We start from the raw sequence: 17,499 nt of genomic DNA, 5'->3' as shown, positions 1-17,499 counted from the left end.
CTTCAACAGGAATGTGTGTCACGTCCTACTATGTCACCTGTCTGACTCCTTTCACTGTCAATGATAAATGTTGATTTTCAGCACCCGGAAACTCTCTAACCCAACCATGGATGAATCCAAAAAAAACATCATTATTATTTGCTTCATTCAGCTAAGAACTTGGTCTTTTTTTTTGTTGTTGTTTTTTTACCAGCTAAAATAGTCATAAAATGTCAGCTATTCTTGAAGCACATATCTCACGGAGCTGCAGCAACTCACAAGTTGGACACAACAAAATAAATGTGGGAAACGTTTTGCTTGAAATCACACTGAATTGGTACTTGGTATGAACAAGTTAATGACATCCAATTGAGAATTCTTACCCATATAAAATCTGGGTTCTCTCCCAGTACATCAATCAATTTATCATCAGCAAATGGATCTCAAAGAATTGCAGAAGCTTACGAGACCCGGAGAAGGATCAGTCTGCTATCCTTGCAGGTTTTTTATTCACAGTAGCTTAGTTGATTGTCTTGAAATGGGTTTGTGACTATAAATCCAATCTTTGCACATTTTCCAAAATCAAAGCAACACATTTTCAACATCAAATGCCTGATGCTAGAAAATGTTGAACCTCTCTGAATGTTTGGAGATATTTTACAAACTCGTTCATGATTTCCATTCAGACATTTTCGCAGTTCAATGAGACAGGTTTAATCTTATTACACTTATTTTATTGAATGCGACATAAACTACAGTTTAGGTATATATGTATGTATACTATGTTCTATTTGTTGTCATCTTTCAAAATTTGAAGGTTAAATAAAGGTTTATAGAGCGGGAGGAATGAGGTTTTTTTTCGAGGTTGCAGACCCCATTTTAATCACTCCTGATACTATCTAGCTTTTGATAGTCAATAAAAGCAGAGTGGCTATTATATTTTTGGATCCATATCTTTTTTCATTCTCCCCACATCATCTACTTTCATTTTGTCATTTTTATCCTCCTTTGTTTTCACGCCTCTGTCGCACTCCTTCACCCCTCTCTCCGTCTTGCCTGCCAGGTGGAGTATGATGGTCTGACAGGGCGAGTGGAGTTCAACAGCAAAGGTCAGAGGACCAACTACACCCTGCGGATCCTGGAGAAACACAGGGGAGGTCACAAAGAGGTCAGGACAACCTGTTATCGTGTAGCAACCAGGTCACTTTGCCCTTAGGGTTTGGGTCAGTTACAGGACGCCCATCTGGTTTCACAGAGCCGGGAGAGGCGTTTAACACCAAGGTCGGCGTCATCTCCGCCTCCCCTGATCACACAAATCTTTGCTTTGAGGAGTGGGTGTTTCTTTCCCCCCGTGAAGCAGCACTGTAACTGCCATCAGACAAGAGAGGGTCATATTTCAGCTCCAAATATGTGTTAACATTTGTTTTTATCACCTGAAGGCTACTAAAACACATTAGCTGCTTGTTGAGTGTTCAGCTGCTCTTAAACGGCTGCTTAACTTTCCTACAGATCTGTTGTGTAACTTCAAGTGTGCCGTTTGTGTGCACACGTTCACCACTGCGGACTGTCCTTGTCCTGAGTGTTCGCTATTGCTATTTTCTCAGCCACCACTGGATGTTGACATAATATTTTCTGATCTGAAAACACAAAAATGATGTTTCATTAGTGATTTGTGTATTTTCTTCCAATGCCTACAAACTGCAGTTTGACATTAATTTGTTGAAATCAGTGTTTGTTGCCTCCAGCTCTGCACAGACTGTATGTGCAGACGTAGCTGCATCTCCGCTCATCGAATATGTAATGTATAGCAGTTTTATGCTTTTTGTAGGGTTTATTTTCCTCTTCGTTACATATTGAACTGGATTTGCTGCAGGCATAGTGTTGATTCACATCTGGGTTTTTTTTCTTTCTTTCTTTCTTTCTTTCTTTCTTTCTTTCTTTCTTTCTTTCTTTCTTTCTTTCTCTCATTTTGCCTGTCCTTGTTCTCAGCTGAATACAGTCCTTCAGTGCACACAGTCTTACATGAAAGAAGTGCTCATGATTATTATTTCTAAGAGGCTATTTTGCACACTGACCTGATTAGTTAAGCTCAGCGAGACCATCAGGATAAATAATGGTTTTCAGTGAAACTCTATCTTTTATTATGCTGTTTATGTTAATAGTTATAACCACACTTAAGATAAAAGTACTAAAAGCTAATATAATTTCACTTGTCAATTAGACAATAAGAAATACTGAGTAATAGAAGTTACACGTGAATAGACCAATGAAATCTGAAGTGCAGCAAATATTAGTTGCAATAAGATACTGAATGCACCAGAAAATGAAAGGCTGCAGCAGCAGAGCCCAGAGCTGAGTGGAAAAGACTTAAGCATAAGACAGAAGACAGAAGCAATAGCTGGACATCCATCCATCTTCTATGCCGCTTCGATCCAATTCAGGGTCAGGGCTGGACTGGATCCCAGCTGACTGTGGGTGAATGCAGAGCACATACTGGACAGGAGGCCAGTCCATCACCAGCAGCCTATCTCACACCAACACACACACACACACCCTCGTTCACACCCACGGTCAATTGTGAAACACTGAACTATCTAACAAACGTCTCAGGGCTGAGGTTGAAAACTCATGCATGCCCGGGGAGAACATGCAACATCTACACAGAAAGACCTGAAAATGAACCAGGAATTTCCTCCCTGTCAGGTGGGACTGCTAACAGTCATTGAAATATACAGGCAATTTACAAAATAAACTGTTGGGAGATCGTTGATGTAAAAAAATACATTTTGTTGCATTTTTGCATTGTGTCAGTTCAGACTCCTCCAGGTAGGACCTGCAGGAAGGTGAAAATCAAAATGCAATTCACCTGCATTTCAAAGGCAATGTTAAATGAACCGCTCGCACACACCTCACTGCAGATCCAGATTGGGGGGAATTGCGTTGCAGCTCATTGACCGGAGGAAACACTTTCTGTTCACCTCCTGCTAATATGTCATCCCAGGCTCTCCTCCCGGCCAGCTGTCTCCCATGTGAACACAAAATGCCACCTGCTAAGTGTACTTAAAGCTAGACTTTGACTTAGTGGAGAGTTGGATTGTGGTGATTAACATTTTAACTCTGCCCACCTCTTTGCAGACTGACGCCTGTGCTGTTGCCAGGCAGTGATGGTTCACAGGAAAAAAGGTCACTCTTAAATGTCAGGGCAGGATAAAGAGTGTCACAGAAAAACTGTGATTCTGTCTGAGGTGTCATTACCTCTACTTTGACCTATTGAAAGAGGTACAGTAATATCTGCCAAAGAAATGATTTCTGCAAGCTGCTGTTCCTCCCTGTGCAACCGCTAGGATATAATTACACACTGTACCACTTATGTTCTTACGTGAGTTTACTGTCTTCATAAAATAGAAAAAAATGTGAACTGTTTTTCATACAATTTAAAAGAGGCTGTGAGTGTGAAAAGAAAAAAAGAGACAAGACAATGAAACTGCTGATCGTGAATGCTTTTCATTACCGTCTTTGCCATCTTGTCTCAGCTCATTGCTCTGCTTGTAAACAGCGGGGCTTTTTTTCTTTCTACAATGGTACATCGTAATGTAAGTACGTCTATGACTCTCCTGGGAACAATCAAATCAGTATGCACATACAGTACGCAGATATATGGAAACACAAGTAAAGCAGAAAATAGAGAGTATGAAAAGGTGTTTTGCACTTTAAATCAGGCCAACAGGGTGAATGTACTTTTTGAAATAATACCTACAGATGATTTGTAGCCGGCTGCGATACATTTGCAGTGGAGCCTAACTGTGCGTTCTTTATTCCTCTGTAGCCATTGATTTTCTCCTGCTTTTTCTACTTGTTAGATTGGGATCTGGTACTCCAACAACACCTTGGCAATGAACTCCACCAGTCTGGATATTAACATCTCAGAGACGCTGGCAAACAAGACCCTCATTGTTACCACCATACTGGTAAGGTCTCAGTTACCCTCTGAACTTCCCCGCTGGAGGGACTTGTTTTGATTCTGTGTGGCGTGCGTGCTGTGCTGGAGCTCATGCTGTGCTGTGGTCTGTTTCTGCTAATTCTGCTGTCGCTCCAACTGTCATAGAAACTGACAGAAAGACGCGTAACTAAAGTCCGACTGCCAAAATCCTGGTGTTCTGATGTCGAAAGCCTGCAAGTTATCTCATTCTGGTGTTTATATGAGTAATGCCATATCACATAATCAATAGATATGCCGCTCCATCATCTTCAAATTGATGTAGAAAACCAGCTTATAGACTAAATTAACTCAGTTTATTGTCCTAAAATAAAGTGACTTATGTGTGGGAGTTCAGTAGGCAATGTAAAACTACAATGCATTGTACTGTCCTCAGTCAAACACACAAGTCATTGTGTTAAGCATTACAACACAAAGCATGATTATGTGGCTACAGAGAGGATCAAGTAAGCTGTGAAGAAGGTGCTGGTCACCATGTTCCATAATGTTTTTGTGTTTCACACAATGCAAAAGGTGGTGTTTTTGTCATCAAAGTGTTTTTGAGATTTGACAAGAATATGTAGATGAACTGTAGAGGCTGAATGCTGAGCTCAGTTCACAAGGAAGTGGAAATTAATGCCTCCCAACCGTGAAGCCTTCCCCCCCTCTAGGCTGGGTAATTTATACCCGTGGGTCATATTATAAATAGCTCATTGGACTATCGGAGCCCTTTTCGCTTGAACTTGTGTAATATGTGAGGCAGTTGGTGAAGTTGCTTTCACCCCACACTTGGAGCGTATACCAGCGGCACCATGACCTCCTCTTCTGGCTGGTCTCGATGCTCATGTAGGCGTCGCTCTTACCCCTACACAGCAGCATTTAGTCGGTCCCAAGACTCAACAGGGTCACATTAAAAATCTCGCGAAAGCACCCCAGGGTACCCCTATGCGCCTGATCTGTGTCAACTGGGATAATGACTTTACTGCTTCATATGGGGTCAGCACTATAGCAATGTAGCTGGAGGTTGGGCTCTGACATGATTTAGTACAAATTAAGAATCTTTTCTGAGCCAATGCAGAGAAGCTCAGAAAGCTGTAGACTCCGGAGGAAACTAATATCCTGCTTGTAGTCATCTCAGTAGTCCAGAAGAACTGAGCAGCAATTACAACTTGAAGATCAACATCAAAGGAGCATGAATAGCGTCAATCATTCAGATTTGAAGACTAATAAAGGCTCAAAATGGCAGGAGCTGCAAGGTGGTGCAGGAGTTGTAAAGAACCAATGGAGGCAGCCATTGTTGTTGCAGAGTATATTGTTCTCCTTCTTCTTTTGTCGCTGAAATAGACGGGATATGGTTTCAGACAATTGCTGCTGCTGCAAGTTAAAAGGTAAATCAACCCGTTTCTATGAAGGTTGCCAGGAAGAACTAACTGAGAGCCAGCCCAGAGGTAGCAACAGTTTCTTTCTGCTCTGGAAGGTGTCAAAGAGCTCTGGTAATTGAGAGATGAAAAATATCGTTCTTTGAATCAAGGTCAGAGATTGACAGGGGACTCAGGGGGCAGCCTTTCTGCAGCCCCCAGGGTTTGCAAGCCCTTGATTATACACCTTTCGGCCTTAATGGCATGACATGGAATGACTGTGTGCCCATTAAGGTAACCACACACCGAGTGATTTTGGCCGTCTCAGATGATAGTCTTATGTTGCATAGTGAGAGGTGTTAGTGGATGGCAGTTGTTACAGTGGGACTGATGCTACGTGGTCCAGCTACACACCAAGAATAGAAATGCAGTGGAATATTTTGAGGTGAGAAAAATGCTGGACCACGTCCTCAATCTTGACATGCAGGATAAAGTTGTACGTCTTAGCAGTGGATTCAGTCAAACTTACAAATCTATAAATTTTTATGAAATCCTCCACACACAGTGTATAGAGGAATAAACTCACCAGACTTATGAAATTCCACAATCGAAGAGCCTTTAGGCTTTTACTGTATATGTTGTGTCAGCCAGCAAGATGGTTGGTTTCAAGTTGTTATTGATGCAAAAACCATTCAATACAACTAAAATATAATTTTGCAGGAGTGGCTTGTTGATTTTCAATTAAACTATAAGACGTTCTAATAATGTCTCACATCAACAGATGTGTCAAACATGTGGCCCTTGGGCCAATACCTGCACGTAGGAATCCTAAATCTGTATTTTTCAAGAAACGTAAACCTTTAGTGCACTAGTACAATTCTTTGTTTAAATTGTTCATTACAGATTTTGTGAAAAGTGCATTGTGAGAAAACTATCTTAAAGTGTGCTTGGTTTGGGAAACTAAACTAAAAGAACCAATTGGAGCTGTGTAAAACTAAATAGCATTATTAGAAAATCTCAAATATATGGCTCTGTTTTTTGAAATCCAATAATATTGTCATGACTTTTGGTCCCACGTTACTTCAGAGGTTTAATTGCATAATGTAGAGTTTATTGTAAGAATAAAAAAATCATGGCAGGATAAAATCAATGTTCAAAAATTGCTGACAAAACTCTGAACATGTTCAAAAGAAGAAGTCTTGTAGTTTTTAGATTTTTGGCTGCTTTCTCCCACGTTGTTGCCCAACTTTGCTTTGTTTGTGTGTTGCGGGATTCTAGATGTACAATGCTTTCTTTATTAATCATTTTCATGTTGATGTATTTGTTGCACTCAGCGAGGAGATGAAACTCAGCACAGGAAAAGCACAGCCCGAGTTTCCAGGTTCATTTGGGTCGATTTGTTTCAAAGGGCCAGGCTGTGTCTATCTGTGGTTCTCTCTCTCTCACCTGCGTCTGCAGCTGCTTTTCTTAGTCCAAATTATGTCTTAAAAAGCAATTTAACATTGGAACACCATAACTGCAGGGTGTTCACAAGACAGATATAATTTGGTCTAATTGATTCTATTGAGGCCCAGATATCCTGGCTTTTAGTCAGTAGTATTGGTCAAGCTCTAAGAAAGCTTCTCCGTTCCCATGATGCTTATTGTCATTTTGCCAGGCTTTATTTCAATGTCAGTACTATCAGCTCTGGAGCGTTCTGGTCTGTTGAGCTTATTTTCAGTTTTGACAGACATAAACAAGTTTGAACCCTCAAAGTTAGTCAGAAATGGCATTTCATGTCACTAAAAACAAACCAGCTTATATTGTGTTTTAGCAATGCACAGAATCCAAACAGGCTGGAGGAATTAAACATGATATAACATGCAAATACATACATGACGAAGCAGAGTGGTCAGTGATGTTCAAATAAACAGAAAAATATATTCTGGTGATCATTGTGAGCACACGAGGAGCCATTTATTGAGAGATTTTCTCCCCCTGTCGAAGTACATAATAACAGATCAGAGAGAATATATTGATAAAATTAAAAGTTGGAAAAAGAGTAGAGATAAGTCAATAAATCTAATAGCTATATCCTTCCATTCATTTTCTATAACCATTTTATTTCAGCAAGGTTTACTGAAAGCTGAAGCCTCTACCGACTGATTCCAGTCTTAAGGACACGTCCTGGACGGGTCACCAGTACTTCACAGTTAATACACAGAGCCACAAAGTCACTAACACACATACTCACTCAGCCGTATCATCAATTTGGAGTCACTGCTTTACTTAATAAGCTGTTTGAGAAAAGACAAATTTCAGAAGCATAGGTAGAATACTACATGGCCTCCTCAGCCAGCGGGTTCAAACCAGGAACCTTCTTTTGTCTAAACTGTGCACAAACAGTGAGGATAGTTGTTTGACACATTTGCTCAGTTGTAAAAATGCTTCATTCAATACCTTCAAATAACCTATTTTCCCCCCTTTTAATCATTGCGATATTTGCCAGGAACATGTTTGTAAGGGAAGTTTTTCTTTGCTCCTACTGACTCTTGCGTTGAGCTGCTGGTGGCCTCAGGTGCTGATAGTCAGATGCCTCATTTGCACCTCTCGATGCAGAGTCATGGTGATAGATGAGTGTCTGCAATCCCATATCACCACAGTCTGGGACCAAACAAGATCCTCCAGGATGACAACACTCAGACCCACATATTAAAGATTTGGGAGTGGAGAGGATGAAATAACCCCAGCGAGCACTCGTGGGATCAATTTGTACGTGCACTTCATGACAGAGTGATGAACACAACCATGTTGGCTGATGAATGTCGCACACAGTGCTGTGTGAACACCATGAAGAGGAGAGGCTTGGCTTTTGGCTTCCATTTTTCTAATAAATAAATTGGGAAATTGCTAATATCTCTTTATTCGTCAGTCCCAAATTATCCAATAGACTGAACTACACCAAAGTCAAACTTCTGTCCTTCAAAGAAAATCTCGATTGCATTGACAGAGAAAATTGTTGGAACGTGGACACTTACCTTTATTGCTCATCCCACATATGTTTACAAATGTGGAACCATTTAAAATTTAAATTATCAAGCAAACGTAATTTTTTAAAATTTTTTGCAAAGGTCTTACGTTGGGAATACAAACATAAGCAAGATTTAGAGGTCTTGCACAAGAGACATACATAACTTCATATAGAGCTTATTTGGCACACAAGCAGCGAAACATCAATGGAGAGAAGGCGGTAAAGTACAGACTGAATTTATGATGCGCTTTCTGATTCACATGACCACAGAGACTCAGCTACAATGTGTTGGAATTGTGTTTGATGGGTTTGAACTTGTGTCTTTCATATAATGCTGCCAAAGTGTGTACAAATAATTCCAGTCGAAATGACGCACATCAGGTCGTAGAGGTGGTGAGGATTAGGGCTGAGTTTATGGACTCCATAACTGCTTTTACCCTGTCAATAGATGCTGATTGAGATCCTGCGCTCTCACGTTGTCTCAATGCTTTCGTGGTGTTTGATGTTTTACTGGATGCATGCTAGACAGTTTGTTGAGTTGTAATAATACAGCACAGGGAAAGCAGTGTGATGTCTTCCCAACTGAGCGAGGTGTTAACACATGGAGGGTAGTGTACCCAGTTATCTCGACTCTGTGTGTGGGTGTAATTCCTCTGTGACATCACACGTTGTGTGTTTACTACTGGCCTCTAGTTAAAAGGGAAAAAAGGGAAAACATACGCTGTCATGACATATTTCAATATTTTGATATACTGTTTTTTGATCTCTATTACTGAAAAAGACTTCATATTTTTAAGTTTATGGGCAATGACTAAACTTTTTTTTTTTTTTTTAATGTATAAGAAATACATTGGCCGCACAGTGGTTAATATTCTCGCCTCACAGGGAGAAGGTTTGGGTTCAAATACCAGCTGGGGCCTTTGTGTGTGGAGTTTGTATGATCTCCCCGTGTTTGTGTGGGTTTCCTCCCACCGTCAAAAAATTTATAAAACAGTATAGAAGATGGATGGATGAAGAAGTATGTTTGAAATGTTCTTATCTGACACAGAAAGTGAAACTACATCATTACTAAAAGTTCACACCGATCATTTAGTCTGTTTGTAATATCTCCGCTCAATTAACATATTTGTAGTTCCCCTTGCCATCGGAAGATGGGGTGAAGGTTATGTTTTTGTCAGCGTGCATTTCTTTATTTATTGGCTTATATGTATGTAGTTTACCAAGTTTCGCAAAAACTACTCAGCCAAATTGCATGAACGGTTCAGACATGATTTGTCATCATCCAAGGACCAATCCATTAGATATTGGGAGCGAACAGATCCTGGGGAGGTAAGATAATTGCTCCATTGTAGACACACTGGAGCTCCGCGGTGCGCCATCACTCAGGGTTGATGCGGCCGTTAGCCGTCTGCTAGCACACTGCTAACTCCACTCTCAGCCAATCACATGCCAACTCACTCCAACGGTTCGTCCAACATAATTAAACCTTAACGTTGCAACAACCTGAAGCAATTCAAACAACAATGACAAATGATGGAAGGAGTGGTGTGGTGGATCAAATAACTTGTAATCCATTGGTTTTCATGATGACAAATGTGGCGTTGGCGAAGGTATGCGCTCTACCGAGTGCCTAGTTTTTAACTGTTTTTGTGTGTGTGTCCCGTGTTCAGGAGAACCCGTATGTGATGCGCAAAGACAACTACCAGGACTTCCAGGGCAACGACCAGTACCAGGGCTTCTGTGTCGACATGCTGAGGGAGCTGGCAGACATCTTGAAATTCTCCTTCAAGATTAAACTGGTGGATGATGGGCTATATGGGGCTCCAGAGCCCAATGGCTCTTGGACTGGAATGGTTGGAGAGTTAATCAACAGGGTGAGTACTCATCCTTAATTCCCCACATTTAATACCCCCCCTTATCTCTCTCTCTCTCTCTCTCTCTCTCTCTCTCTCTCTCTCTCTCTCTCTCTCTCTCTCTCTCTCTCTCTCTCTCTCTCTCTCTCTCTCTCTCTCTCTCTCTCTCTCTCTCTCATACACGCACATAAGAAACACAGAAACTTGCACAAATGTTTTAACCAGTGTTTCTTGTGCTGTAGCCCCAAAGCACAACTCTGCTGTAACTTCCCGTGTCTCAAATTTCCCTCAGAGGGGAGTAAGACTCTTATCTAGGACAAAACCTGACTTGATAATTCCCCAATAGAGAATTGGTCGCATTGCCTAAAATGTTCTGTGCCATTTTCTCCTCACAGTCACCTGCCTCTATGCCAACCCGTTCCTTCTTTCTCCCTCTCTCGGCCCGGGCCTAGTGCGCCTGTGATAGACACTCTGGTTGAAGCAGGCTAATGAGAGCCCCTCTCTGCTTAATTACCATAAGGTATACTTCAATTACCAGACTGTGGTCCCTGTGTGGGGGCTGCCACATTGGTGCTCCCCCAGCTCTCCACGCTTCCTCTCCCTTCCTGCCCTCCCCACAGCCTGATCACTCAGCTCTAATTAGCGGCCCATGTTCATCAATTAGCTTTTAATGGAATAGATGGAGAGGAGGCGAAGCGACCAGAGACCTGCAAGGTTTTATGCAGGTGGAAAGACCAACCACCCAGTGCTTACTTGCAATTAGCCTCATTTCGACTGTTGCTAATGTGCTCGAGACAGAGTGCCCATTTGTATGTTTTTGCAAATGTGTTTTCAAGTGCACAGTCAAACTTTTCATCTTTCATCTGGGAAATCAACAAACCGCGAGCAGCATCAGAGTTCTTTTCTATTTTTGCACAGCTATCTGACCACCTGTCGTTTTCTCTCTCCTTTGCTACTTCTGTCTGTTTCTCTCGCCCCCGCTACTATCCTTCCACCTATCTTTCTTTGTCAATCCTCTAGAAAGCAGATCTGGCCGTGGCGGGCTTCACCATCACATCAGAAAGAGAGAAAGTTATCGACTTCTCTAAGCCGTTCATGACCCTGGGGATCAGCATCTTGTACAGAGTTCAACTGGTGAGGGTGTTATCTCGGGCTGAAGGGTGCCTGCTGGGTGATACTCCACACAGATCTTGTACTGGATTTAATTTCTTTTGCTGGCACTGTTTTAAAGCCAAGAGGGTCACGCAGAAAGATGACAGCCTACGTGTGTAAGACGAAGCTTAAGGATTCTAACTGCTCAAAGCGTAAAGGTTGATCTTTGAAGCTGATGATTGTATTTCTGCCATATCTCCGTGTGCTGCATTCACTGACTCCACACTGAAGCGCATAGGTATAATTTATATTGCTCAATAAGTCAGTGCTCTGTAACTGGGAAACAGTGGCAGCTTTACATTGCTAATGAGGCTTGGAGTCCGAGCCAAGTGAGCTTCAGCAGTAGGCATTGTGAAACGGAGCATTTATGGATTGTAGCATTAGCGTATCAGAGCACTGCAGACATGGTATCAAAGTGCAGTGAAGGACACTGCCCTCCTGTGGTGCAAAGGGGACATTCGCTGACAACCGAAGCCTTGACACCTTTTTTTGAACCTTTCTGTCCGTCCATCAGTCACTGTCCAGCTTTGGGTTTTTTTCATCTCTCCTTTTCATTTTGTTTCTTGGTACCAGGGTCGGAAGCCAGGTTACTTCTCCTTCCTGGACCCCTTCTCTCCAGCCGTCTGGCTCTTCATGTTACTCGCCTACCTGGCAGTCAGCTGCGTGCTCTTCCTTGCTGCAAGGTCAATACATTACATCACACACACACTGATTGTCTCCAGCTCACATCTGCGCGCTGTCGCCATTTATCTTGTTGAACACGAGTCTCCTGTCACTTATTGAAATTTTTTACCTTATACAACCTCCTGCAGACAGTTTGACAGGGGTCAAATGACTGATTGCTAATGACTTGAATGATATGACAGAAGTAGATTACGGCGTTGGAGTTTATCCTTAAGGTTGCTTTGCTGCACCTGTGTTTGCCCACCAGGTTGAGCCCCTACGAGTGGTACAACCCCCACCCCTGTCTGCGAGAGCGCAGAGACATGCTGGAGAACCAGTACACCCTGGGGAACAGCTTGTGGTTTCCTGTCGGGGGCTTCATGCAGCAGGGATCAGAGATAATGCCAAGAGCCTTGTCCACCAGATGTGTCAGCGGGGTGTGGTGAGTGTCATCTGTATGTCTTATGTCTTGTCTTTGCTACTGAGTTCTGTCATAACCAAATATTAGATGACCATGAAACTACTATAAATGACGCCAACCCAAAATCCCAAATACAAACAAGCCCTTTTCAAAAGGTGGCTGGTTGGATTATAAAGGCGATGGAAGTCCGCTTTGTACTGGCGGCTGCCATCTTGGCATCTTTCATGTCTCCCCACTTCAGGCCAAGCCCAATCAGCTCTAACAAGTGGACCTGCCACGCCAAGCTCTGAGCCAGGCCAACACACAAAGAAACTGTTGGCAGTGCTGTCTGCGCTTCACAGGAGGCTTTCTTCTTATATTGAAAAGAAAACCACGATAAAAAGGGAATACGTGGGTAGCAAAGCTAATCATGTTTTGAAAACACACATTTTCATACTGAGTGTACTATTGAGGTAATACAGACAAATTAAAAATATAAAATAACCATATGTGCGAAACAAAAAATTTGACAGTTGAGATGTTTCAGGTTAATATAGAAGAAAATGCTAAAAGTAGCTCACATAAGAAAATCATCATCTGTTGAGCCCAACAGATCAATTTTACAATTACCCAGGAGCACCTTCTACCTAAGTAAATAAAAGCACACTCTGCAGATGTCACACACACTCGTAAATATACACAAATACACACTTCTATTGTGACAGTACGCCAACCAGTTTAAAAGCTTTCTTGAATCGTTTTTTACTTCACTTTGATGTTTGACCTTCACTGTGCAGAAAGAAGTCTGAGCAGTGTGACACGAGAAGGCCGGTTTTGCCTTTATCTGCTGAAGGAGAAAGTTTCACAGTTAGTGGTCTGAAATATGAGTTTGAGACATGAATCTGCAAGCAGGGACTGGACCTGGCAGCCTCTTCTCCCAACACATTTCTGGAGGGATATATATATATTTTTTCTAACTGTCACTTTTTTAACTGTCACACATGATTTAGACACCTCGGTGTGTGGTTTGTATTGTAAGTAAGTTCTTGAAATGTGGACAGAAGTAGTGGTGCAGAATGTAAATGGTGGAGGCAGGACGACAATACAAAAGTAATAAAATAGTGATTAAATAAAAATGAACTGAATTACATTGAAATGGTTGAAGGTAGTTAAAACTGAAGAGGCGATAAATAACGTTTATGACTGGAGACACCAGAAGTCCAAACAATATAAATGCATCTCGAAACAAGATTTGAATATATTAGCTGTAAGAGCCATTTTGACAATATGTCCTAAATTGATACGATGAACCAGATTTAGTGTTTCACTTCCTTTTAAAGGTGCACTTGGGTTACTTTTTTTTTTTTTTTTTAAATACAATAACTTGCATTTTTCTTCAGGCTTTTTTTTAAGCACAATCTGCTCTGTAAGATAATGACATTTACATTTTAAATTTCAGGCATATAGCTGACTTGTAATGCATAACTTTCAGTCCCTGAGCAGCAACATTTTATGCAAACAAAGAAAAAAATGCTAAGCTCACAGAAATACTAGCCGGATCCCACTCCCGTGGCAAAAGAGTGACTCTGAAAGAGACACATGCTGAGAAAGAAATAATTATTGCTGAGAGCCAAGGAGATAAAGCGGAGAGGGAGACAGGAACAGCAAATTACAGCGTTGAATATGATGAGGGATATTATTAGGCATCGTTAAGCACATGAGGCTGTTTTTGAAAAAAGTTTTTAGATGTACAAGAATATAATGGTCTATAAGTTCAACAGTTCATCCCGGGTGTGAGTCAATAATAACCCAGTTTTTTTCTATATTCGCGCTTCATTTGGGAGTTGAAAAGCTTTGCTGTGATGGTCTGTTCTTCTCATTTTACAGATGGATATGGATTGTTGGGTTTTTTTACGCGATGATTCCCTGTTTAAATCCCCTGTGGTGTTCGGATCAATTCAATCAGTTTTTTAACACTTTCAACACTTTGGTTTTCTTATGTATAATAAATAACTTGACCTTGTTGAATTATGTGTGTTTTATCAATATTCAGAGTGTGTTTTCTGCCATCAAAATAAATGACATAAAACACAGTGTCTGAACTAAATATTATGGTATTCCAGTTTGTGATATTCTGTCAATTTGTGTTCCTGTGATCATAGCAATCTAAAGATAATTCAACATCTCTGCTTATTTTCATTCAAAATGTAGAATCTTATTTAAATTTGGTCTGTCAAACCACACATTAAAAAATAAGAGAAGTGAAAGTGTCAGAAACATGTGCACAAAAAAGATGAAATGTCCGAGTTTTGTGATGATTTTATGTCATGTTTTTTCAAAAGCAGTCAAAATAGACGGGGTGAATTTGACGAAGGAAGACGATATGAAGATTAAGAAACTATCTTGAGCTGAGATTTGTTTCTGTTGCATGAGCCTAAAGCATCTCTATTATCTATTTAGTCTGCAAAAAATATTTCTATTGATATTGTAAGACATTGACTAGTTCCGGTCATGTAGAAATTTGTCTTTGAAGAACTTCATGTGCTACATTGGGTTAATCGATGTGTTTAAATCGCTCGTCGGTGTGAGCGTGTGTGATTGAATGTCCTTTAGTGTTGGCTCAGTGATGGACTGGCTGGGATTGGCTCCAGCTCCCTGCGACTCCACTTTGGATCAAATGTACATAGAAGAAGATGGACGATAGAAATTCTCATCCGTCTCTTTCTCCTGTTTCCTCTGGACAGGTGGGCATTCACCTTGATCATCATTTCCTCCTACACGGCCAACCTGGCTGCCTTTCTGACCGTCCAGAGGATGGAGGTCCCCATCGAGTCCCCAGACGACTTGGCTGACCAGACCAATATCGAATACGGGACCATACACGGAGGGAGCACCATGACCTTCTTTATGGTACGGCCTGTTACAGCAGCTGCAAGAGGAATTTTATATATTGAATACATAAACTATGAGTGTTTCATGTGCATAATCATGTTATTATAGTAAAATAATACATATCAAGTACAGTGCAGGGAGAGGGTTTTGAAGCCTCTCTCTAATAACATTTTCACAGAGCCATTTAGAACTCACAATTACAGAATAACTACAGAAAATACCTAAGAAAGAGAAAATGACAATATACTACTAATGCATGCTTGATTACACATCAAAAGACAGTAATAACAGGGTTTTTTTTAATAGCACAATATGTGAGCGTGTGACGCATGGCATTTAGCAGGTGTTTAATGCATGCGTGCGTGCAAGGAGACATTATGGTTCATGCTAAGTTGTCCATTGCGCGATAGTAAAAATGCATTACAATGGGATAAACAATTTTAAGCATCCACAATAAAGCACGAGAAAAACCTACTACAAAACAGCAGTGAAATGTTTTTTCCAGGAATCTTTATGGAGTTGCAGATTTCTGCTCGGTAGATAAAGTCACCACTTTAGTTCCCTTCCCCATTGTTTAAGGTAGCTGTTGGAAATGGACCTCTATGGATGTCATATTTTCAAGCATGAAGCGCTGATGATTTATGGGTTATATAGATATTTACAAAGGTATGAATTGTTTTCTGTTACCTGTTTGATTCACTGATATCTTGAATCACCTTTATCACATTACAGGAAATAGTGAAGTGTTTGTGCTGGTTAGATTTACTGCAGTGATTTTGTCTCTACTGCTATGAATGGAGTGAATTATTATCGTAGTATTTACCACTATATCGCTGAGTTTTCGTTTATGCGTTTGTGGTAAGTGGTTGACTGTGTTTGTTTGCCTACGAGAACGTTTCTGGCATCTGTGTCGACATCTGTGTTTGCCGTAGCGTGCGTGCGTCTTGTCTTTGTTTTGCAGGTGTGCTATAGCACGGGGGCGTGTGTAGGTGACTGTTTGAAGGATGCATTTGTTTATTTGTGTGCATGCGCTGGAAGTGGCAACATGCCAATATGGAAGCGTGTGCTTTTCAGTCTCCAGTGTTTGCCCGTGTTACTCAGGATGTGAGGAAGAGTGGCCTGTGTTTGCTGACATAAGCCACTTTCATTGCTACAGTACATTACCCCACTCAGTGCTCAATCCACACACACACACACACACACACACACACACACACACACACACACACACACACACACACACACACACACACACACACACACACACACACACACACACACACACACCCACACACACACACACACACACACACACACACACACACACACACACACACACACACACACAGAACATACGATCATTATAACACACAGATGCCTCCTCCTTTACTCCTTACCTTTCTTCTCTTACACAGGCGTGTGACTTATAATTGTGTACATTAAATACTTAATCCTGTTTTCAGGCTTGCCATATTTTGTTAAGTGCTAAGCCACCGTCTCTGTGCTGATTTGCCTCCTTCTTTATAAAGGGTGATGCATCAGCTACGCTATGAGCAAATAATCTGTTACCTCGGCTCACCTTGCTTCACCCCCCATTCTACTCCCCTCGCTGCTTTTTCTGTATGTCTCCTGTTGATGTTTTACTCTGCTTGTCATTGTTGACACCAGATTTTCTGCTCCGTGTCTGCTCTCTTTCTTGTTTATTTCGGATGCATCTGATTCATTTCCCCATCTTCCTATTTTCATTCCCCTTCAAAGTCAGACCTGCGCGGATGTTGGGGAAACTCGTACAAGTGCGCGCCTTTGCTGAATTCACGATTGTCTCATGTTTCTCATTTCTCCGCAGAACTCCCGGTATCAGACCTACCAGCGCATGTGGAACTACATGAACTCCAAGCAGCCCAGTGTGTTTGTGAAAAGCACAGAGGAGGGTATTGCCCGTGTACTCAACTCCAAGTATGCCTTCCTGATGGAGAGCACCATGAACGAGTACCACCGCGGCCTCAACTGTAATCTCACACAGATCGGAGGCCTGCTGGACACCAAGGGCTACGGCATCGGCATGCCACTGGGTAATGATATTATATATATGTTAATGAAAATTTGGTTTGTTGATCTCGGCATATCTCCTCTACTTCTACTTCCTTTTAAAAGAGAGTTTTTCTCCCGGCTCGTCCTTTGGGATTTATAGTGTTTTCCTCTTTAGTTTATTTGAT

General features: G+C 41.4%; 1 protein-coding gene across 1 annotated transcript in view; it reads left to right on the top strand.

Annotated features, from left to right (window-relative positions):
• grik5 (glutamate receptor, ionotropic, kainate 5) overlaps positions 1–17,499 on the top strand; it is a 50,140-nt gene that overhangs the window by 20,735 nt on the left and 11,906 nt on the right. The window contains exons 9-16 of the mRNA XM_080472197.1: positions 1,043–1,147; positions 3,840–3,947; positions 9,994–10,197; positions 11,197–11,310; positions 11,902–12,011; positions 12,260–12,433; positions 15,136–15,301; positions 17,130–17,355. Of these exons, the coding sequence (XP_080328323.1) occupies positions 1,043–1,147; positions 3,840–3,947; positions 9,994–10,197; positions 11,197–11,310; positions 11,902–12,011; positions 12,260–12,433; positions 15,136–15,301; positions 17,130–17,355 (1,207 nt within the window). The remainder of the gene's footprint in view (positions 1–1,042; positions 1,148–3,839; positions 3,948–9,993; positions 10,198–11,196; positions 11,311–11,901; positions 12,012–12,259; positions 12,434–15,135; positions 15,302–17,129; positions 17,356–17,499) is intronic.

The sequence above is a fragment of the Lipophrys pholis genome (assembly GCF_963383615.2).
Source record: "Lipophrys pholis genome assembly, chromosome: 9".
NCBI lineage: Eukaryota > Metazoa > Chordata > Actinopteri > Blenniiformes > Blenniidae > Lipophrys > Lipophrys pholis.
The sequence above is the reverse complement of the archived record's forward strand: the minus strand, read 5'-3'. Positions and strand labels throughout refer to the sequence as shown.